Source organism: Caretta caretta, chromosome 5, assembly GCF_965140235.1.
Source record: "Caretta caretta isolate rCarCar2 chromosome 5, rCarCar1.hap1, whole genome shotgun sequence".
Taxonomy (NCBI): Eukaryota; Metazoa; Chordata; order Testudines; family Cheloniidae; genus Caretta; species Caretta caretta.
The window spans coordinates 24,806,374-24,830,284 of record NC_134210.1 but is presented as its reverse complement, the minus strand read 5'-3'; the positions used below and the strand labels follow the sequence as shown (position 1 = coordinate 24,830,284).

Sequence of the window (23,911 nt, the reverse complement as noted above, 5' to 3'; positions counted from 1 at the left end):
CAAATCAATTTTCATTGTGGTGAATAATGCTTGGTTTGTTTAAGGAGGCATGACTGATTTTTGGATGAAGGATCCTGTCACTTTGGCATTTTCATGGTTTTATTTATTGCGCACAAACGTATAAAACTTGGTACTGGTCTAAGTGCCAAGCCTAACAGTGGAAATAGTGGAAAGGACCACATACCTACTGATGCAGTCAACGGGCTTCTCCTTCTAAAAGACATTTTCTGGACTCTTGAGAAGTTGTTATTTTGAGTAATATGGCAGTGAAGGATTTCATCACCTGGCATCTGCTGGCTTTGTTTTTAATTCCATTTTGCCTGTGTCAAGATGAATACATGGAGGTGAGCAGAAGATCTAATAAAGCGGTGGCCAAAATATTGCAAAGTCACCACCAGACTGGCCATAAAGGTTCCAGCAGCAGGGAAATTTTGGGACAGCGGAGTCAACTTATAGAGTCGACTATTGATGTTAATAGCACTTCTACAGACCAAAAAGCCCAGAGACCAGAGGTAGATGATGTAGCACAGACTACCTCAGACAGAGTCCAGGTACTCTGAATTAATCTTCTAAGAATAACTTTGAAATCAGATTTTTTCTAAGATTATGACTGATACATTTAAGTAAAGAGGTTTATTAATGCTGCTTATTGGTCTGTATGCTACTGGGTTGCTTCACAGAATCTTTTAATGAACTGGTAAAGCCAGCAGTGGGGTGAGGGCAGTGAGAACACAGCCAGCAGCCCACTGTTCTGAAACTTTGATTCTATGCAATCAGATATGGTGAGATACAGTTTCTCAATTATTGCAGAATATTTTTTTTTCTAGCAGACTAAGATTTTATAATCTATTTATGACATTGTTTGCATGTGAAGAAAAATTATGAAATTGGTAAAGAGATGATATTCTGAAGGATACTGTTCGACTGGGAGAAAAAAATCCCAGTTTACTTGAAATGTATGTATAGAAAAAATGTATCCTTTTGAGCTTGAGAAAATAATTTAAAGCAGTAGCGAATATTTGCAATGGATAGCCTCTAAGTTGAGTTTTGTTTTGTTTTTAAATCCTGGCAGTAATACTGCATTTGAGACACAAGTAGGTGTGATATAACATGCTGTGTGTGTATTTGCTGCCCTTTTTATTTTAATGGGGAAAAAAGAACTGGAATTAATGCTTCTTAAATTTCCTGTAGAGTTTGCTTTTTTGTTAGGAATCTCGTATGCATTTTACATAGCATTTTATATATTCTAGACATTAGCTCTCAGCAAAGGGAAAATTACCTCACCTGGTCATATGTAAAAACTGCGATCCAGATTTTTTTTTTAAAAAAAGGAAAAATGTTGAAGGGGATAAGATGAAGTTTTATTGAGCAGTAAAGAAAATGGAAAATTTTACATCTGCTCTGGGCTGGAGGTTTTGTTGTCTACTATGTTTTATAGTCAGTAACAAAATGAGAGTTTTATTTCCCCTACTGAATGCAAATGATTGAGTCTTTACATTTCAGTTGATGGTATTATATAATTTTTTTTCAGTCTCAACCCTGGATCCTGAATTCCCAAAAGCAGAAGGAGGCAGATGTGGGATGGATAATAATTGTTTCGTGACAAATAGAAATGAGTTTTGATTTTAGGTAATTGTGATGGGCTTCAGGAATGGAAACAGATCGAGATATGGCAAAACATGACAATAAGTTCAAAATACAGCAACAACATTTCCTATAGTTAAATAGTTGTACAGCACAGCATATAAACTTTCTTTGTTACAGAACTCCTGTTCTCCCAGCAAAATCAGGAAAAATTAATTTACACTAAATTGAACTTGTGTACATAAACAGTATAATCAATGGGGGTATAGTATAATGATCCAGCTAGTGTTTGTGTGTTCCACTTCTTGCTGTTGGATGGAATACTGTGCAACTGTATACCATAGACCCTATGTTGCTAATAATTAAAGAAGATTCTCCTTTAGCTGAAGAGCTAGTGGCCTGTGCTTTAAGAATTGACTCTTAATTTATTTTAGTAATATATAATTTAATACAAATTTGTTATAATTAACAAAAAAGGCCAAATTCAGCCCTCTGACATATAGTACCATTGAAGTCATTAGGGGATGCATGTATGTCCAAGGATAGAATTTGGCACCACGTATTAAGATGATCTTTACATTTACAGTAATGGAACTACTTATTGAGCAAGAGGGACTCAGCCAGTTGGCACACAGTTGACTTGACTGCAGGTCATTCATGTCCACCATTCCTGTGTCTGGAAAATAATCTCCCATGGGCAATGATGCAATCCCAGTTCTTGGCTCACTTAAAACTAGATGAAAGATGAGCAACTGTACAATAGGGGAAATCCAGCATGGAATGGCTGATTTAACATGTCTTTTCCATCACTAGAGACTATGCATTCTCAGGTGGAGAGGAACAAGCTGCTTTTAGGTCCACGCAATTTTGGGATGCTCCAAGGATTTGTATGACCCCCAATGGAAAGCAGAACAGCCAGCAGCTGTTTTCCTTTGAGCAGCTTTGCCACCTGCAGCAGCTGAGAATCCCTGTAGCTGCATATGCCTTTTGGATATTTTGCCCCTAGAATGCCCCCTATGTCTCCAGCTGTTTCATGCAATGACAGTGCCAGGAGAATTCATCCCCCAGATGTCTAAGGAGCTTGTGAAGTGACAAAGAGGGGCCAAAGAGAATAAGCAAGCCCCTCCCTATGCCAAATTTTCCACACTGCTGATAACATACGAGCGGTGTAGCATGATTGCCTCAAGCCCTGTAGCTGACAATATGTATGGAACAGATATAGATACAATCTTCTTTCTGTTGCTGCTTCTGCTTGATATACTTAGAATGCTCCTCAACTTACTGGCTTTTTGCTAGTGTTTTTGGTGGTTTATTTATTTATTTTATTTTGCCAGATGAAGTGAATCTAGAAGGAGCTGGAAGGACTTCCATGCCCTTTTATAATGAGGTGTGCTGGCCCTTTAAGCCTAACGGGGGGCAGAAGATCCCATACTAGTGATGGGGGTGTGAGCACAGGCTCAGGAACTGGCCAAAATCGGAGGAGAGGAGGTGATCCTGGGGAATTAGCAGTGGATTGGAAAGATCCCAAGACACTTACTTTAAGGGCTTGGCATCAGGAACCCTGCTGCATCAGGGTGGGGCAGGGCTCCCCTCCCTCCTGGCCAATCAGGAGGAGCTCTCAGAAGGAGAGGCATATATATGCCGCCTTCCCTCTCAGAACAGGACGTTTGCTGACAAAGGAAGGCAAGCAGACCCAGAAGGCTAAGCTTCTGCTGTGAAGAACAAAAGCTCCTCAATCGGCAGGAGCATTGGATTTGGGTACAAGCTATGGGGTTGCTATGATGGATGTTGTATTTGGGACACTGAGGACTATCTTGAATTACTTTGGGCTGCTGACCCATTTTCAGAGCTGATGATTATCCTGAAAAAGACTATATGGGGCTCCCAAGGCACCCTTAAGAGAGGGGACAGGATGGAGGGTGCTGTGGCAACACCTCTAGCTACAAGAGGGAGCCAGCTGAATGTTGTCCCTGCCCCACCCACGTACACCAGTTTGCCCCCTTCTTATTCAGAACAGGACCCATGGTGGCAGGTATTTATTTAACTTCTTGTTTTGGATAGAGTAAAATAAAACCTTAACGAAAGCCAGCAGGAAATGGAAAAATGTCTGTGTCTCCAGTTATAATTGGTCCACAGGTTCAAATTAGAGGAATTTTATTGACTATTTAGCTGCCTCCTAAACTGATAGATTTCCTAGCTGTTAATCTAAGAAAATTCAAGAGTATAATGTTCAGAGATCTAGCAAATATCTTAATTCTAACCTCCTGTCTGTCCTAGGAAATTTGTGTGACAGGTGATTTTCACAAGCCACTGAATTCAATTTTAGGAAAAAATTCCACAGGTTTGCCATGCAATAGAATTTATAAGGACTTTGACAAGTGGGTCTCAATGAATCTTCAGGTCCCATTTTAAGGGTTAGAGAAAGTAGCTTTACATTATTCATCATTCACATTTAAGTCTCAAATCTCCAGACTTTTACTTTAAAACGTGTTCATTTGCACGGAGCTCTGGGTTTCCTCAGATTAAGACAACCTAACCTGAAAATTCTTTATTTTGGGGCACTGAATACAAACAGATTTTTCACTCCTATGTCAAAAGATGTTTAAATCTAACAGGACAAATCTTATGTCAGAACTTGCCCAAGTACTCCACTGAAGTCAACAGGACAACTTTTAAGTCAGCATAGCAGAGTTTGGCCCATTTTAAATGTAATGTCCTGTTGAATTCTCTGAGAGAGAATAATTATATTGCATGAGGATATCAGCAATCTACTATCCCTCTTAAAGCTAGCCTAGGTTGCACACTTCCCTACAGAGTCCCTAGCCTGCAAGCAGAGTCAACACCCCCTGCCCACAACCCCCAGCTCAAATTTAAAGCAACAACTTGCAGTTTTAACAGTTTTCAGTACACCGCATCTCTCTCTCCATTCCTTTCCCCTCAGCTTCTTCTCTCTACTTCTGTCCTAAGACATGAGGCACTCATGGAGTGCTGAAAATGTGACAGAAGTTAGTCACACCAGGCCCTTTTTTTCTCTAATCTTGCTCCCTTTATCCTGTTCTCTACCTTGCCTTGTCCTTCTCAGGTACTTTGCATATTTTAATCCTATTGATTAAAATGATATGAGTTAGCAAATGAGTCAGCAGTGGGTTTGTGGAATAGAACCAGGAAAACGTACAGCCATAATTCCAAATGGCTCAGGAAGTTATATTTATCTATAGAGAAACCACCTTTTGCAGTACTGAAATGCAGCCACCTCTTGCGTGGACATAGCAGAGGTTCAACACTGCACACTTACACGTAACTGTTGTTGACAGGAAGTGAAAAATATCATCTCCAGCGGAAACTGGAGAGAAATTTAGGTAAACAGACTTCACTGATTCAACCTGAATTTCAGATCCTGGCTCTAACACAACTAGTCTTATAAAAAGGGCCATGGAATCCTTAATGATCTCTAGTGGTCAGAAGAGATTCATGTATCAGACAGCATCTTGCCTGCCCCCTGGCTCAATGCTAAGGGTTGGTTCTGAACTGGGTCAGAGAGAAGAGTTCCACCTACCAAAGAATCACTTACTGAAGTACCTTTTTTAAATTCTTTATGATCTCCCATCTAAATATTGACAAGAAGAGAATTAATAACCAACCAGCCATATGGGAAAAACTAAGGATTCTGGTGACATAAGTCAACTGAACTTCAAATCCAGACTCCAGCGAGAAACTGCTGAATTGGAATTCATTTGCAAATTGGATACTATTAATTTAGGCTTAAATAGAGACTGGGAGTGGCTAAGTCATTATGCAAGGTAGCCTGTTTCCTCTTGTTTTTTCCTACCCCCCCCCCCCCCAGATGTTCTGGTTTAACTTGGATTTAAACTTGGAGAGTGGTCAGTTTAGATGAGCTATTACCAGCAGGAGAGTGAGTTTGTGTGTGTATGGGGGTGGGGGGGATGTGAGAAAACCTGGATCTATGCAGGAAATAGCCCGACTTGACTATGTAAAGAGTTGTCACTTTGGATGGGCTAGCACCAGCAGGAGAGTGAATTTGTGTGGGGGGGTGGAGGGTGAGAAAACCTGGATTTGTGCTGGAAATGGCCCACCTGTTGATCACTTTAGATAAGCTATTACCAGCAGGACAGTGGGGTGGGAGGAGGTATTGTTTCATATTCTCTGTGTGTATATAAAGTCTGTTGCAGTTTCCACGGTAAACATCTGATGAAGTGAGCTGTAGCTCACGAAAGCTCATGCTCAAATAAATTGGTTAGTCTCTAAGGTGCCACAAGTACTCCTTTTCTTTTTGCGAATACAGACTAACACGGCTGTTCCTCTGAACCAGATTTGTGTCATTTGTCACTTTAGTAACAGGATGGAATTTCTTTGCGTTACCTCATTGCACATTCATTATTTTTCCAACATAGGATTAATCTGTTTGATGCTATTTTAAAAAAAATTCTGATAGGCTAGCAGAGCATTTGTGTGTTTAGATTACAAATTAGTTTTGCGCTATTTGGAATATCAGTGTCAATTGACCATGTGAATTGCCAGCTTTTTCTGGTTGAAATTCACATAACACACCAAAGTCACTTACTGAAGAACCTGACATGAGCGGGTTGCCAAGTCCACCAATCATTAGTGTATTTGGGCTTCTTTTTTCCGGGGCTGCTATTCTTTCAAGTTGCAGATTGTGGGTTTGGGGCTTATTTTCAGGAAAGAAAAAGGAGGAGCTCAACTTCAACTAAGTTATCACAATCCTTGTAATTTTACTGAATTAATATGAATATCGATATGAGAACCCTTTGCAGTTCTGAAATCTACCAGTCTGTGAATGTGAAGCCACTTGTGTATGCATAAAATAAATTGGAATTCCTTTGGGATGAAAAGCACTATAAAAATATACGGTGTTATCAAACTTTCTTATACAATAAATGTTGCTGTATATAACTCATGCTAAGTATATTTTCACTGATACATTGTTGCACTCATCATATGAATAACATATTGTATAAGATTTCCATCATGACATACACACACAGAGTATAACAAAATGCCCCAAATGTTATCTTTCCATCTGAGGTTTAGATTTTCAGATGCGCCTGCGTACTCTTGCACATGCCTGACTCACATACTTGCAACTCCTTATTTAGCCAGGTACATCCTTTTCCTGCACACTTCTCATGCAGGAATTCGAGTTTGCACATGTGCACTTTCGCGCACATAGTTCTGAAAATCCAGCCTCCTATTGCTTCAGATTTAGTAGAGTAAATTCTCCACATTGAAGCCTAAGGCCCCAGTTCTGCAGTTCTTCGCATACAGGCTAGCATTCCCGCACCAAGGGCCACTGAAGTCTATGAGAATTCATGTCCGCATTGTAGTTTGCCTGCATACAGCAAAATACATGATTGGAGACCAAGTTTAAAAGTTCTACCATTTTAAATTACTTGATCTTATTTATTTAAGAATGATTTTTCAGATGGGGAAACTGATATAAAATGATGTTGTAACTCAAGAACAACTGAAAAAATTTCAAAACCAACCTCTTTAGGGAGAGGCCAGACACGGAAGATTTCAGTCTCAAAGGAGAAATGTTCAGAAAGCTTGTAAGCATGTACAAGCAGGGGGCTATAGTGGAGACCCTGCTACCGAGATGCAGATGTATGTATAGCAAATACACTCTATGAATGGTTTATTTAAAACCTATGTTTTTGCACTCAGCCCCCTCAAAGTGGACCTCAACAGCCAGACTGCAGTAGCTGCTGCCGTGGAGAATTTGGATTCCGAGGCTATCAAGGGCCACCAGGACCTCCAGGGCCTGCTGGAATGCCAGGTAAAAATGTCACTCTGATGGACTTCTGATCAGTCTAACTGCAGATTGCGAGCTGTGAAAATCAGAGATTGGCCCAAGCAAGCAGCTGAGCTTGGATATGGATTTGGATCCAGATCCAAACTTTCTCATAACCTGCGTGGGGATTTGGAGTCAGGTTTTAGGTTCCAATCTAATCAAAACCAATTGCTAATAAAATTAATCTCTAATGGATCTATCATTAATTAAAGTGTTGTGTTTCTTATAGCTCGTAGGCCAAATTCTGCTCTTTGTTATATGAGTGACACTTCCACTGAAATTAAGGGGATGTGCCCTGCGGTGGATATTGCTTTTGTTTTCTTTGTTTTGCAAATGATGATTTGTAAATTTCTTCCTCAGATGTGCTAAATTTACAAAGGAGACACACTTGCACTGTACTCTCCCATGGAAAACTCACTTTTGTTTTTTCTTTCTTGTCTGTCTTAATGAAAAATAAAAACCAGTTTGACAGCCAGATTATGATTTCGCTTGTGCATAGAAAAACCCAGCACTCTAGTAATGAGCAGAATTTGGTGCAGTGTTTGTATGTGTGTGGGTATGAAAAGAGAGGGAGCTATATGGAAGGGGAAACAGTGATTAGTCAGTGGGTTTAGATTTGCTTGAGCAATTATCTTCATTAAGATGATTTATAACACAGTTGTGGGACATATAGGAGTGTGTCACAGTCTGGGTAGCTTGCCTCAACAACCTGGCTTTTTTCTTTTTAATTACTCATTCACTACTTTCATTCTTTCTGTCTCTTTCTACACGTTACTGACAGTAACTCTGGTTCTGGTATCTCTATTAAATATTTCTTTAAATGGGTTGTTGATATTCTGGTGGTAGCAGTTTCCAGTAATGGTGAGGTGTGTGTTTGTTTAAGCAGCTGTGGCTGGCAAAAATGTAAAAAATAATGTTACTTTGAAATTTTTTGGCATTGGCCTGTTGTAAATAAGATTTATTATGTGAATCAGCCATCAACCCTTTACTCTACATATATAACTCTACAGACATAGGGGAACTGTCATGGTGAGGCCTGTCATACAGAAACATAACTTTGTATTTAGGGAAAGTAAAGTCATAAAGATTTGGCAGCTTAGAAAATGGTACAATGTTTTGCATTACATCCCTCTCCCCCACCCCCAGTTAACAGTGCCAGTCAGTATACTGCAAATACACAGGATTATATTTTGCAATATGGACCTATTTCTGCCCTTGTCTAATGTGAAATTATAGCTTGGCCAAATTCAGTGCTGATTTGCAGACAATCACACCAGCTAGATCAGTGTGGTTGCATGATATTAGCACAGAATCTGACCATTTGGCTTCTGTGGGGGTTGGACCTATATGACTAAAAGAAGACCCTATGGGGTCAGACTCAGTGTTGACTTACAACACATCCTATGCAATCCTAACTGGAGTCACTGTATCTGTGCTGGTGTTTCACGCAGCCTTATCCACTGTAATCACAGAACTACAACCACAGAGATTTGATTATAAGATGCATAAATTAATTAAATTAACTGGAAAGGGACAGTCCAGTTGTTTGGGTGTTATAGTAGGACTTGGGAGAGCTAGGTTCCAGTCTCTATTCCATCAGACTTCCTTTGTGACCTTGGGCACATCACTTAGCTATTCTGTGTTTTAGTTCTTCATATGTAGAATGAGGATAATAATATTTCCCTGCCTCACAGAGGTGTTGTGAGGATAATTATACTAAAGATTGTGATTCACTCAGATACTACAGCAGCGGTCCCCAAACTTTTGAACCAGGGTGGGGAGCGTGGCCACGGCTAGGGGGAGTGGGTGGAGGGGCCTGGGAAGACACAGACATGATTAAGGGGGCTGAGGCTGGGGCTGTAGCTGTGGGTGGGTCTGGGGCCAGGAGCGGGGCTGTGGCCAGGGGCCAAGGCTGGGAGCGAGGGCGGGAGCGGAGCTGCAGCCAGGCTGCAGTGGGATCCAGCAGCTGGGCCTGTGGCCTTGTGCAGCTCTGCTCCCAGACTCACTCCCAGCCTCAGTCCCGGGCTGAGAACAGAGCTGCAGCCAGTGGCTGAGACTGGGGGTGGTGCGGGGCCAGGAGCAGAGCTGCACTGAGGCTGGGGACAGGGCCAGGGCCAGGGCTGGGAGCCAGGGATGTGGCTGGGGGTGGGGCCAGAGCAGAGGTGGGGGCGGGGAGGGGCTGGGTGACACTCCCTCACCGCCCCCGTGGGGGCTGGTGTGGGCCCTACCGCACATTCTTCCTCTCCCCCCTAGGGAGGTGCGTCCCACTGTTTGGGGACCTCTGTACTACAGCAGTAGGGTCCATATAAGTATCTTACTGACATTAAAGGGTAATGCTATATGCAGTGTTATAGCCATGTTCATCCCAGGATATAAGAGAGACAAGGTGACTGAGGTAATATCTTTTACAGGACCAATTTATGTTGGTGAGAGACAAGCCTTAGAGCCACACAGAGCTCTTCTTCAGGTCTGGGAAAGGAACTCAGAGTGTCACAGCTAAATACAAGGTGGAACAGATGTTTAGCCTAAGTAGTTAACACATATTCCAAGGGACCATTCAAGGTAGGGGGGAGGGGGAGGAAGAAGAGGGGGGAAAAGGCTGGGGGGAGGGGTTAATGAGTTATAGATTATAGTAATAAGCCATACATTCAGTCCATGATTTTTAGGAGCCAGCACAATTATGAATTTAAGCTCCCAGGCTCATCATTTGAAGGTGCTGTGCAGGGGTCATGAATGCTGGTCTACAAGGTTCTCAGAAGCTAGTAAGTTCCAACCTGCCAGCCAGTGATGTGCTAACAGGTCCCAGAATAGAAGCTGAACTCTGACAAAGGACTCCAGTCCTGGGATCTGATTAGTGGAACACATGGGGGTCTTGATTGGTTTTCCTCCCCACACCTTCCATTTAAACCAATAATAGGAACAGGAAGTTCTCCGTGGATCTGGGTTTCCCCTGCCTAGGACTGCTTCCCCAGCAAACCTGCTCCCAGTGCCTGCTGCTGACCTCCTGGTAACGTGACTCTGCCTGCCTCCTGGCTGTCAGTTTTGCTCTCTGGCCTGTCTTGGACTCTGACCTCCTGGTCTCTGATCCGTCTGACTCCTCCTCTGACCATTAGGTTAGATTGCCCATGTCCCAATTGTGACAGCAGGTTTCCTTTTAGGATGAGGACGGAGAGGTCAGATATAGAGTGATTGCTTTGTGAAAAGCGTTTATCCACAGATATGGTGTTTTTGTCTTGCTTTCTTGTCAGTTGCCATAGATGGTTCAGTTGCTCAGTATACCAGCAATTTCTCCAGTAAATATTGGGAAGTGTAGGGTATTGTTACAAATAGCAGTTACTGTGTATGTAAGGGGGACTGTTATCATTATGAAATTGAATCAGCAGAGTTTCATCATGGATCCTTTGCCTTTTCCTACACTTATCTAAAGTAACGTAAGCAGCTTTTTCAAACCTAACTAGTCACCCATAGACTGAAACAGACAGAATTGGCTGCATTAGCTGGCCTGTGAAAAACTCCCCAAAGACCACCTAATTCTTTGCCCAAATCACTTCTGATTGTGTCGACGCATTTGAAGGCTATTAAGCTGCTTTTCGGGGTTACTTTGAGGAAAAACACAGCCATTCGAATAGTTCAAAAGGAAAATCAAAATAAATCCAAACTGTTCAGTATACTCAACTACCAAACCACCTTTACTTTTGACAGCCCTGCAACACTCTGTTCCCTAGCAGTCCCCAGGTCCCTTACTATTAAGAGCTAGCACCAAAATCAAGCAATGGCCTGAGAAGTCTGCATTTTATACACCAGCACCTAGGTCACATGATCCTTATTCCTTAAAGATATTTGCACTTCCTTTTTAAAAGTCCCCCACCAAAATCCTAAAATCTCTTAAGTACACCAGGTTAGCCCCATAGCCATTTTTTATTCCTTGGTATCTAAACATGGGTCTTATACTGAAAAGAAGTTTTGTTATAGAGCTGGGGTGGGAAGGGAAGCACCTTGTCACAGATATGATTTGAGAGAGAGAGAGATTATTTGAACTGACCAGAAAGCTTTGATTATTTAAAGGAAATCATGGAAACAATGGAAATAATGGAGCACCTGGCAATGAAGGAGCCAAAGGTGACAAAGGAGACAAAGGGGACCTGGGACCAAGGGGAGATCGTGGCCATCACGGACCAAAAGGAGAGAAGGGTTACCCTGGGATTCCACCGGAGCTTCAGGTACAAAGTCTTTAGCATGTGTTTTACAGTGTAGTTTTCTTTCCCCTCTCAAAGACAGCACCCAATTACCACAATACAATTATAGATCAAGCCCACACGTAACTGAACAACAAGAAGCATGGTGTGATATACACACTATTTGTCATTATTAAGAAACATGTCCTACAAGTATTGCCAGAGTCATCCTGAAAAAGTGTTGCCAGGTCATGATCTATCTTTATTGTAAAAAGCAAACAGAGAAATATGTTTTGGACAGAGGATAAACCCCTCCAACTGGAATACCTCTTTATTGCCAGTTTTCAGGCAATGTGCACATGATGAAAGAACAGTAAATGACACAATCACATTTTTATTAACATGCATCAAATACATATTGGTGTACTTTCTGGTTCATGTTAAAAAAACAACATCAAGAGGCACCAGGGTCCAGACTTTTACAGTTATTTAGGTGGCTACTCCAGTCAGTGTTTCAAGGCATAAGGGACAGATATTTAAAGGTATTTAAATGTCTAAAGATGCAGTTATGCCCCTAATAGGATTATCAAAAGCCTCTAGTCACTTTTGAAAATCCCACTAAGCACCTGTCTGCATCTTTAGGCACCTAAATAGTCCTAAAATTTGGTCCTAAGTGACTTAGATGACTAAGTTCATTTTCAGAAGTGCCTTAGGAGCCCGAGGGCTTGTGTAGATGGAGAAGTGGCGTGTGGCAAGTTGGAGTGTAAATCTACAGTGCACCACCATGCCATGCACTGACTGTGTGGACTCTGCTGCTGCACACTAAAAGTTCTCTAGCGCACACTGACCTACTCCTGGAGTAGATCAAAGTGCACTAGGAAACTTTTAGTGTGCAGTAGCAGAGTCCACACACATAGTGGATGGCACACTAGTCACTGTAGATTTACACCTCAGCTTGCTGCACACTAGCTGACCATCTAAACAAGCCCTAAGTCTTGTTGAAAGTCAATGGGCCTTGGGGCCGAAAATACTTAAGTCACTTTTGAAAATTGGACATAGCTATCTAAATCACCTCGGCCTTGCAGTTCTCAGAGGAGCAATGCCTAAATTCCTTTAAAAATCTGGGCCTTTGTGCCTTAAGAGCATCCCTCATCTTTATGATCCAGTATCACCAAACTGTTTCCTGCAGCATGGCCAGCACAAGACCTGTGCACCACTGAAGGGAGTAAGTAGAATATACAAAAGGAACCCTAGATGCAAACATTCCTGAACTTTGGGGGAGGGGGGAGTAGTTTGATGAGTTTACAGACCCGAACTTTGTAATTTGGGCCCATCTTTAATTCAAAGTTATGGTTCCATAACAACCATAACTCAGTTATGTTTTTGCATATGCATAAAAGACATGAAAATTAACAGCAAATACACCAGTACAAATTGCTACATATGCGCAGTGTGGTGGCAATAACTTTGAATTTCCTGTAATTAAATTCTCAGTCATAATGTTGCATCAATATAGAGTTCTTGTACTGAATAAAATGCAGCTTAAAATGTTTCCAAAACTAAGTGGCATTTATTACACAGCAAAATAGTTGGAGAATGCTTTTAAAGATCATTAGCTGGGAAGAATTTTATGGTAGAATGATTTCAAAAACATCCTTGTTACAATTATTTTCCATCTGGGTATTTTTCTAACTTTGAACTTAGCTATCAGAACTGTTACCAATGTATATGTTCTGGTGGTAATTGAAAACGTTGCTGAATAACTGAATATCATGCCATCAGTTTTTACGTCAAATTTCCCCATTGCTTGTAACAAATAGTTTTGCTTAAAAAGTATCAGCCCAATATAGTCTATAGTTTCTCAAACTAGATTATGCTTTGGAATGTTTGAGGGGTATGTAGAGAAGGGAAAAGTGTTCCCATGTATAATGCTTTTAAAACCAGGACTATTTTAAAAGAGAATGAATCCATTTCTGATCTGCTATGTTGAAATGAGACAAGGTGGATGAAAGGCATTATTTTTTGCTTTTCTGGTTCGCTCCAGAAGGACAGATTAGAATTTCAAATGGCATTTTGACAAAAATTAATCCATTGCATAAAATATCATTCTGTAACTACTTCACATCAACACATTAACTTAACTGAGTCCAGTTTTACCAGCTTTTCCATCTATCAAATTCATGCTGGAAAAGGGAAATCAGCCCAAACTGAACCTCTTTGAATTTCTGGTGGGGGCTTAGGATTTCAGTCACTGGATCTGAACCTACTACTGTGGTTTTGATTCTTTGATTGTGAAGAGGTCTTTTTTCTGGTTCTAGTTCGGCCAAGATCTCATGAAAACAGCCTTTCCCGTGAGACTTAATGCTAATAATAAATACTTAGCACTTATCTACATGTCTCAAAGTACTTCACAGAAGTTAAGTGTTTTGCTTAGCAAGTTTGTGGCCTTCTAGAACCCAGGTCTCCTAACCCTCAGTCCTATGCCCTGTCCACTGTACCAAGCTGCCTTAAGATCATAGAAACTAAGAGATGGCCTATTTCGCTGCTTAGGCAAAATGGTTTTCTATGGGTCATTTTCTAGTATCTTGTCCAGTGTAGTTTGAAGTGTCCCAAATGAGGGGACATCCACCACTTCCCTTGGAACATTCTTCCACAGCCTAATATATCTGACTGACCATTGTGAAAAACTTCTTGACAATCTAAATTTTCCCTTTTCTGAGTTTCATCCCATTATGTCCATCCAAGCAGTCTGAGCTAGCATGGCAAAGGAAGTTGGAGCAGGTGGTAGAGGATGAAGAATGTTGAACCTTGGACAGTGCAGCTAGAGGGACCCTAATCATACGGCCTCAGAATTGCTTAAGCCATTTCTGATTGGTAGCTGGAAAGACACAATAACATGTATGGGGTTTACTAAGCCTTATTTATGGCTAACACTGAGTTAAAAGCAGCAACTGAATTAAATGGATTTGAGGAACCTAGTCAAGCCAATGTTATCAAGTTTATGCTAAAATACCATACATTACATTATAACTTTTCTATCATATCGCTTTAAGCTTTTAAAGTAAAAGTGCAATTGAAAACTAAGACCTTAACCTGCAAACATTTACCCATATGATATGCTTAACTTTATATACACACACATGAATAGTTCTATTGAAGTTAAGGAGCCTCGTCCTTCTGCAATTTGATTCAATAGGAGTTTTGTTACTGGGGTTTAACGGCAGTTGGATCAGACCCTAAAAGAACATCTCTGTAAGGAAAATAAATGTACTGCACATGTCAGGAAAAAGCCTGTAGGTTGTGTTTTTATATTTGTCCTTTTCCTGCTCATTAACCACTGGTTAAATCAGATGTATATTTTTATAGATTGCATTCATGGCTTCTATGGCAACCCATTTCAGCAATCAGAACAGTGGGATAATCTTCAGTAGTGTTGAAACCAATGTTGGAAACTTCTTTGATGTTATGACTGGTAGATTTGGTGCCCCAGTGAATGGTGAGTATTTATAAAGCAAAGTAGTGTAAATTTCGGACAGAAAAAGTGTCAGATGTTGATTAAAAGAAAAATCTGGTCCCATTAAAATTAAAGGAAGTTTAGCTATTGACTTCACTAGGACTAGAATTTAGCTCCTAGTGCTCTTGGCTTTGCCTCCGTTTGGGGAAGTTAGGAATTCAAGACAAAGTTGAGGGAACTTTAAGTAGTAATTTTTCAAATAAGAGCCACTGTTATCTGACTTCATTGTTATTCAAATCTTTGAGGTGAGTTTTTAAAACATGACTTCGGGGTTTATACATGGGGAAAGATTTATAGCCTTAGACTTCCTTTTACCTACAGAACAAGTAGAGCATAGAGGTGGCAGTGCAAATTTTAGCACGCTGTCCTGGCAAGGTGCGTCACCCCTGACCTGGAGGGACAATTTTTAAGAATAAGCACGTAATTTGCTCTCTGTGCCTGGTTCTCATTTGCACTGTGGCCTGGTCTACACACACAAGTTGTACTGTTTCAACTGTACTTGAAAGTGGGTGCAAATCACATTCCCACTCACTGTAAAACTCCTTCACCCTGCCAGAGCTGCAAAAAGTGGCAGTAGTGTACATGAAAATCAGGCCCTCTGGACCTGTTTTGGCTCTGATCCTACAGACACTTATGCACATGTGTAACTTTACTCATAACAGTGTCCCTTAGAGGTTAATGGAGCTAGTCATGTGAGTAAAGTTACGCACCTACTTAAGTGTTTGCAGGATCAGGTCCTTAATCCTTAACTTCTTTTCTACAACCATACAGTGATGTCAGTCATAGTGGGTTCCTGTAGATACCTGTCTCCCTCAAAAGTGAAAGGAGATCACATGTGCAAATCACAAGAATACGGGAATGATTATTAACTGATGATAGTGATTCAGGAATTATTTCTGATGAAGGTATGATGAGGAATTTGAAATTACTTTGGGTCATTTTGCCAGATTGCTGAGTGAAAACAAAATTAACTCTGCAGGACAGTATACACATGGAACCTACCACCCACACTGGCACACAGAAATCAAGGCTAACTTTTCCATGTCACACCCAGGATTTTGCAGCAATCTCTGCCCAAGCTGAGAGGTCTGCCCAAACAGAGCTCATTGCAGGATTGGGACCATAGCCTCTGAAGTGCTCCATAGCGTACTTTATTTTCCAGGCCATGTCGTTTATTATTGTTGTTTGTTATTTATATCAAAATAGCATCCACAATATAGCTAGGTACTTTCAAACACAGAAAAAGATACAGTCCTTGCCCTGAAGAGCTAAAATCTAAAAAAGACAAAGGGTGAACTAAAGGGACACAATGTACAAACAAAGTGATCAGGGTGATTAGAGCTATGTGTCATGTTTGTCTACATTTTAAAAAAGTATGTTGTGGAGACTGAGTTAAGAGGGGAAAGCAATGAGTTGATAGGAGCAAGGAAGTAGGGAAGGGAAAGGGGGAGGTCATTGGACTGGATGTTTTAGTAATTTCCTTCTCAGTCTGGGAGGGAAGGCTCTGCCATTTTTAAGTAAATTTATTTAATTGGAACTTGACTTCAGTGATCCCCTGTGCTCAGTGGAGAATCAGATGACTGAATCAAATCTAGGTCTGGCTGAAGTCAAAGGGAAAACTCCCAGTGACTTCACTGAGCCCTGGGTTTGGCAAAATCTCCTCCCTTTTCTAACCAACAAACACATCTGTGGAATGTACCCTACAACTTACTATGTAAAACACACATGCATGGTGCACATGATATCTTTTTTAGGGGTGTATTTCTTCACCTTCAGCATGATGAAACATGAGGATGTGGAGGAAGTGTATGTGTACCTCATGCACAATGGCAATACAGTTTTCAGCTTATATAGGTAAGTTGAGAGGTGTGCTCTTCACCACGCTAGACAGATTTGCATGGATGTCGGTTCTTACTACACATTTTGGAGGGAACGTGGTAGTATGAAACACATCAGAAAGAAATAGCCTGTGGAACGTTTGCCTTCCTAGATTCATAGTTGTGTGTCATTACTAGAGATGTGCCTGAGACTAAAATTCAGTCTTAGTTAGAATTTCCCCACCATTGGGGAAGGAGCTAGTGATTTTGTCACATACACAGAGCCCTGGCAGAGTTCCTCTTTGGCTGGACACTCCCCAGGCTGTTGTTTGGAGTCCACCTCACTGGGCTCCTGGTACTTTAAGCCTCTTGAGTCTGAACAGAGTCCAGGCAGTGCCCCTTCCTGTGGGAGTCTAGGCTAATTCTTCTTGGTGCAGTTCCTCTGTTTAGCACCCCCTCTGAAAGCATTCGATGAAGTGGGTTCTAGCCCACGAAAGCTCATGCCCAAATAAATCTGTTAGTCTTTAAGGTGCCACCAGACTCCTTGTTGTCCCTCTGAAAGCTGAGTATCCAAAGTCCAACTGCCTAACCCTTGGGACCAGTGCTGACTCCTCAGGCTTCCTGTAGCACACCCTCTTTCAGAAGGGCAGCCATGTGGGTGCTCTGGGTTTACAATTTAACTCTTCGGGGCACATGATAGCGAAAGCAAACAGACACACAGACAGACTTTACACCGGATTCTAAACATCAGTACTCTTTATTTAGCAGTATGGAGGATGGGGGAAGCCATCTCCCTGCCTCAAGGGCCTCACCAATTGTGGAGAATTCTTTGGCCTTAGCAGAGTCCTTTGCTGTACCAGGATCCTTCTTCAAAAGCTCATGGATTCTCTTCAGAATCCTTTCCCCCTTTATGGGTCAGCTAGTTTTCTCTCACTTTGGCTGTACCCTTATTTAAACAGTACACCTCTGCTACAAAAGCATGCCCCTTTCTCCTGTCAAAGCTTTCTACTGTGTCTCTCTGAGTCCTCATGTTTATATGTCACCCTACAAACACCTGGTTTCTTTACTCTGCTGATGGGTACTTTCCTGCTTCAGCCAAGCCCTTTGTTCAACGCATTTCTACCTGAATAGGCAACCAGGAAGATTTAATGTCTGACTATTATCCCTGGTCTGGCAGAGATTGCTACAGTCCCTGTCTGCAAATGGTGAATTCCACATCATGACATCACCCAGCATTTATACATTGTACATAGACAGATTCTCCAAATGGTCAGTTTTGATCTGGGGTTGTGATCTAATGGTAACATATGGTGATAGCTTAAAATAACAATATTCATCTCAGGTTGATTCTGATGCATGTACAGTACATACCATCTAAACGACAGCCTTACTGAATGTTACAATAAAGGAAGTTATACTAAAGAGAGATAACGTTTCAGCTACAGTGCTATGAAATAGTAAGAAGGCTAAGTGCTGTACATAATGTCATTGGGTCACAGGGTGGCTTGGTCACTACCTGGTGTGCCACATTGCATGGCCTCTTTCTGGTCTCTTAACCACAAACACACATGAGCTCATTACCCTTTCAGCACCTGTGTATTTAGTATTCCCTTGCAAAGTATAACAGAGCATATTGCAGGCTTATAGCAGGAGGAGACTTCCATGCAGCCTTCTCTCCTCAGCCCAGGCTCACCCTCTGAGCTTCCCTCTGCTGCCTGTTCCTCCTCTTTATATCCTCCCAAGTACAGAGCTGATTGCCTCATTAAGCCAACAACTGCCACCCAAGGGTCAGTAATCCTCAACAGAAACTGATTAATTGACTTCAGTTAAGCCTGCACTCTGTCCTGGGCTGCACCAACCTCAGTGACCAGGGTGCTATTAACTGTGCCCTGCAATGTGTGACAGAGAATTTATCTCAGCTAAGCAGATTTTGAAGTCTTTATTTTACTCATGCGATCAGGAATCGAAAGCCCTTGGCTGTATCCAAAAGGACTGACTTTGAGCCCAGTCACTTGTTCATCATATGGTTCAGAATGTGTAGATAGCCAGATATGTGAGAAATGTGTGGATCCTTCTGTGATGCTTCCCTGGGGTACCCAGGGTTGTGAGTCACCTTATTACCCCTCTACCTCCAGCAAAAGGAAGATTTCCTTGTGCTGAACTGAATGTCAGCTCCCAGACACTGCCAGATTGTTAGCCACTCATACAATCTCCTCAGGGCTCTGCCAGCCCTTATGTTGTCTTGCAGGTTAACAATAAGTGCACCCCAATCCTTGAGCCCTCTTTCCCTTGTAGTGTCCACCCCTGTAACCACAGGACACTCACAGAAATTGCCAGGTAAGCTGTCCCCAAAGGAACAGTGCACCCACCAGTTTGTTTAATTCAACTGAGGATCTGCTCCAGTATAACATAAGAGCACTGAGACATACTTATAGTGAAAGCAATAAATTGTTTATTGTCATAAGTTTATTATCAAAGGCTAAGATTTAAGAGCGCATGAGTGATGATAATGCAAACAGAGATAGTTACCTATAAAACAAAAACATAAAATGTAAACCTGGGTCTCCACTTACCAATGGCTACCTTTCCTGATAAATGAAGTAATTTCCCTCCCAGGATTCAGTCTTTTGCAGAACTAGCTGGTTCTCAGTCAAACCAGGATCCAAGCACTCATGAACCTCCCCTTCTCTTCCCAGTCCTCCCTTAGTGAATAGGTGCCAAAATGTCACAGTGCATTCTATTTATATTCTTCAAGGTTCATTCCCCTGTCACCGTGCCCCACCCCCACCCCAGAGAAGAGACAACCGCCAGTACCGTCCCTTTCCCCTGTTTACTCCATGTGTAGATTCGACTTTCATGGTGTTGGCTTACAGTGCTTAATTTACATAGCCAACTGCGAGACAACTGAATAAACTTCTTCTGTCTAACTCAACACCTGCTTGTCAACTCTGCCTTGATTTTACCATTTAAAACATAATATACTGAGCAAAACCAGGGCCGGCTCTGGGTTTTTTTTGCTGCCCCAAGCTCAGGTGGGGCTGGGGCTTGCAGGCGGCGCTGGAAGTGGAGGGAGTGATGTCACCTTCTCCAGCGCCTGCAAGGGCTTTACCCCCTCCCCTCCCCAGCCGCGCAGAGAAGCCCCGAGATAAGGGGTGGCACAAGGCACAAGGCAGCCAGTGCTCAGAGGAGGTGGCACAGCCCCGGCTCCCCGGCAGGACTCGCCCTCTCCTCCCCAGGTAGTGGCTGGGCCCTGGCAGCTCAGCATCCCGGGGCTGGGGCTTCCCCTTCCCGCTGCGGCCAGGGGCGCGGCGCCCTCGCCCCGTCTAAGTGGCGCAGCTCCGAGAGCACAACTGCCCCGAAAAAAAAAGGGATGGGTGGAATGCACGTGCTTGCTTTGCTGGTGCCTGAGCAAAACCATGTGTTTTCTAGGCTCAACATTTTCTTTTAGGTGACTTATTTGATCATTGTTGACCAAAGAAAAGCGTAACTCTTTGTAAAACATTCATTCCTAGCTATGAATCAAAAGGAAAAGCTGACACATCAGGAAACAGTGCGGTGCTAAAACTTGCCAAGGGAGATGAAGTTTGGCTGCGAATGGGGAATGGAGCCCTCCATGGAGATCACCAGCGTTACTCCACCTTTGCTGGGTTTCTTCTTTTTGAAACAAAGTAAAAAAAAAAAGTGCACTTTTAGGCAGCTTTTTTTTCAAGCTGTTTTCTTTTTTTTCCTGGTCTGTGGCATAACATTTCAACAAGGTAGGATCAGGAAGGCTTATCCTGATGCATTATGTTAGTATTCATGTATCAGAAGTGCTGAACACATTGGGTAAATGACATAGATGTTATTTCTCTGAAGGTATATTGTCACTTGGGTTGCACCTAATGGACCATTACATTGTTTCTATTGGTGGGGGGGGGGGGACTGGTGGAAAAAAGGGGGAGAAAAGGTTTTAAAGAAATTATTTAGAAAGTGGTTTGGGCAGTTTGACCCAAATTTGGTGTATAGATAGATTTTGTTCAGTATGTCAGGAACTATACAATCCTAAATTCGTAGTCCTTGATTCATTCATTTATTCAGTCCTCCATAGAAACTGGCTGTGAATAACTGAGTTGGCTCAATTTTAGGTGAGAGAGGACTTAGAGAAATAGGCTTATACTGAACTAGAAAAACTTTTTCAAATAGAAAAAATGTGGAAAAAAGGTATTTAGGGATTCAGGTAGTTGCCCCACCCTCTTGAACCTTTTTACGATGATGTTGGTGACTTTAGTACAGTTTTCTAGTACGTATTTACCTGCTTTAGGAAGCAGTGGTAGGATTTCTTAGCTTAACAGCAGCTCAAGGCAGAGGTTCTTTGGCCTGTGTTATGTAGGAGGTCAGACTAGATAAGCAGTTTTCAACCAGGGGTCCAGTCCAGGGCCCCCTGCGGGGCCACAAGCAGGTTTCAGGGCATCTGCCACGCAGGGCCGGCATTAGACTCATTGGGGCCCATGACAGAAAGCCGAAGCTGCGCTGTGCAGGGCTGAAGCCCGGGGCCCTAAGACCTGCCACCCGGGACTGAAGCCAAAGCCTGAACTTAGCTTCATGGGGTCCCCTGTGGTGTGGGGCCTCAGGCAATTGCCCTTCTTGATACCCCCTAATGCCAGCCCTGGCTTTTATATGCAGAAAAACAGCTGTTGTGGCACAGGTGGGCTGTGGAGTTTTTATAGCATGTTGGGGGAAGTCTCAGAGAGAAAAAGATTGAGATCCCCTGGACTAAATGATCATAATGGTCCTTTCTGGCCTTCCAATCTATGAAACTTGGTATAGCAGGGTACTAGATTTCAGGACTTGGGGCATATTGCCAGAGATGTTTGGAATGCTCAAACAGCACCACCAGCTGGGGAAGCATGTATCTCATAGAGTTCTTAATAGGATGTACATTTTAATACCCTCAAGTTTACTTACCAGTGGAGTGCTACCATTTTCCTCCCAGTTTTTCTGGAAGTTATGCCTTGAGGATCCATCCAGTATTTCAGAAAAGACATTGTGGTATGGCAAACAAGTAGCTACACTAGTACAGTATGTAGCTGATAAATTGAAACTTTAGCTGGTTCAGTAGACGTGGCCACACTAAGCCTGGTTCTGGCCATTTTTGTTATTCCACAGTCTTCATGAACATTAACATTTGCCCTCTGTTCTTCAAGTTTACATTACCTGAAATCCTGTGTCGCCATTAACTTTTTATTTTAAAACTTACTAGCAGTTCCAAATGGGCTAACCTAATAATGATGTCTGAATACATGGTTTTTCTGCATGTTCCAGCTCTTCCCCCACATTGATGAAAGGGTAAGCATCTTAACTGGTGATTTGCAACAGATATAAGGTGCCACTTATATATTGCAAACAGGTGGAATTAGCATGAGTGTAAATTCTGAATGCTAGCAATATTTCTTAGAATGTCTTTTATAGGATAGTGATTACCAATACCAGTACAATAGATTAATGCATTTAAAAGTCTGACCTCTGTATTTAAATATCCTTGTACTCATTCCTAGTCTATGTAAACTGCCTTTTTAAAATGGGAAAATATGTTGATACTTGAACAATAAGATCTTCATTATTTTTATTTTTGTGCATCAAACACTGACAAAATATGGATTTTAATTAATCTGATAACTTTAGCTTTTGTCTGTGTATTTAGTGCAGTGTTGTACTAAGAAGAGTTTTCATAATCTAAAACCATATTATTTTAACATAGTATTTTGGTAATATTTTGGCATGCCTTAAAATTTAAAAAAATCATACCACACAATCATATTAATCTTATTCTTTTGGAATAAGTACATTAGGTGCATGTGATATATGGCTAGATCCATTAACTCTCATGGTATGAAAATCCTTTGTGTTTGTTGAAAATTCCATTTCTGGTTGTGTTAAGAATGTTTGCTTACTTCGTTACACATACATTTACCTAATAAAGACTAATAGTCACAAAATTATAATGAGTTATTTACATCTATATTTACTATGTTACATGAAAACAGCCTAAGTACATTAACCTTTAGGAGATAATAGTATATATAGTCTCAGTACATTCTCCTAAGCATTCATTTAGCTTGTGGACTGCACAAAGGCAGTGTTAAAGGTCAAAACAAATTTAAACACCCAATGCCTGATTCTCCATAGCCCTGCATCCTGTATAGTTGTATACACCTGTGCAAAGTGAATGCAAAGTAGGTTTAAAACTATGGGTGTGATACTCATTTACATCAAGGCTACTGATACTGCACTAGCAATGTACATTTACACTCATTTTAAGTCTCATTTACTTTGCCAAAGGGGTGTAAAGTGGCATTAGCGTAAATGAGAATCAAGCCCTAGCATTCTGATTAGATATAATTTTACACCAATTTTGCATTTACACGATGGAAAGTGAACAACTAACACAAGGTGCAGGGCAACAGAGAATCAGGTCCCCAAAAGTCTATGACAAACTGTAATATGGAGGCACCACTTGCAGCTTCATAGTTAAAATAGAGATACATTTTTGCACTTCAGGTACGATTCAACTTCTTTGTTATGTATGGAAATCATACAGCACAGAAATGAAGGTCTGGAAGAGGCCTTCTGAGGTCATTTAATTCATCCCCTTGCACTGAGGCAGGCCTAAGTATACCTAGACCATCCCAGATAGGTGTTTGTCTAACCTCTTCTTAAAAACCTCCCTGGTAACCTATTCCAGTGCTTAACTATCCTTATAGCTAGTTTTTCCTAATATCTCTCCTAAATCTCCCTTGCTGCAGATGAAGCCCATTACGTCTGTTCCTACTTTCAGTGGACATAGAGAATAATTCATCACAGTCCTGGATGAACCTTTGGTCTGACCCAGTATGGTCATTCTTATGTTTTTATGTTCCTCCTTATAAACAGCTCATAACATATTTGAAGACTGTTATTAGGCCTCTCTCTGTCATCTTTTCTGTAAACTAAACATCCATTTTTTTTAACC

The 23,911-nt window shown here is 41.6% G+C and overlaps 1 protein-coding gene across 3 annotated transcripts; it reads left to right on the top strand.

Moving 5' to 3' along the window:
• The first annotated feature begins 50 nt into the window (after positions 1-50).
• On the top strand, positions 51-22,904 carry C1QTNF3 (C1q and TNF related 3). 3 transcript variants are annotated; one of them, XM_048851242.2, is made up of 6 exons: positions 51-551; positions 7,291-7,402; positions 11,483-11,637; positions 14,959-15,088; positions 16,861-16,960; positions 20,436-22,904. In XM_048851242.2, the coding sequence occupies exons 1-6, from the start codon at positions 261-263 to the stop codon at positions 20,593-20,595; spliced, it is 948 nt and encodes a 315-aa protein (XP_048707199.1). In that variant the 5' UTR covers positions 51-260; the 3' UTR covers positions 20,596-22,904. The 3 variants fall into 3 exon arrangements, with proteins under 3 accessions (XP_048707199.1, XP_048707202.1, XP_048707201.1); XM_048851245.2 differs by having other exon boundaries at positions 73-344; XM_048851244.2 differs by lacking the exon at positions 51-551 and adding an exon at positions 3,482-3,616.
• Positions 22,905-23,911: the final 1,007 nt, after the last annotated feature.

Excerpts from the sequence above, each read along its gene's own strand:
- C1QTNF3 (XM_048851242.2), top strand. The coding sequence starts at position 261 with ATGGCAGTGAAGGATTTCATCACCTGGCATCTGCTGGCTTTGTTTTTA. Across the intron at positions 552-7,290 it reads CTACCTCAGACAGAGTCCAG|CCCCCTCAAAGTGGACCTCA; the intron begins GTACTCTGAATT and ends TTTTGCACTCAG. Across the intron at positions 16,961-20,435 it reads ACAGTTTTCAGCTTATATAG|CTATGAATCAAAAGGAAAAG; the intron begins GTAAGTTGAGAG and ends ATTCATTCCTAG.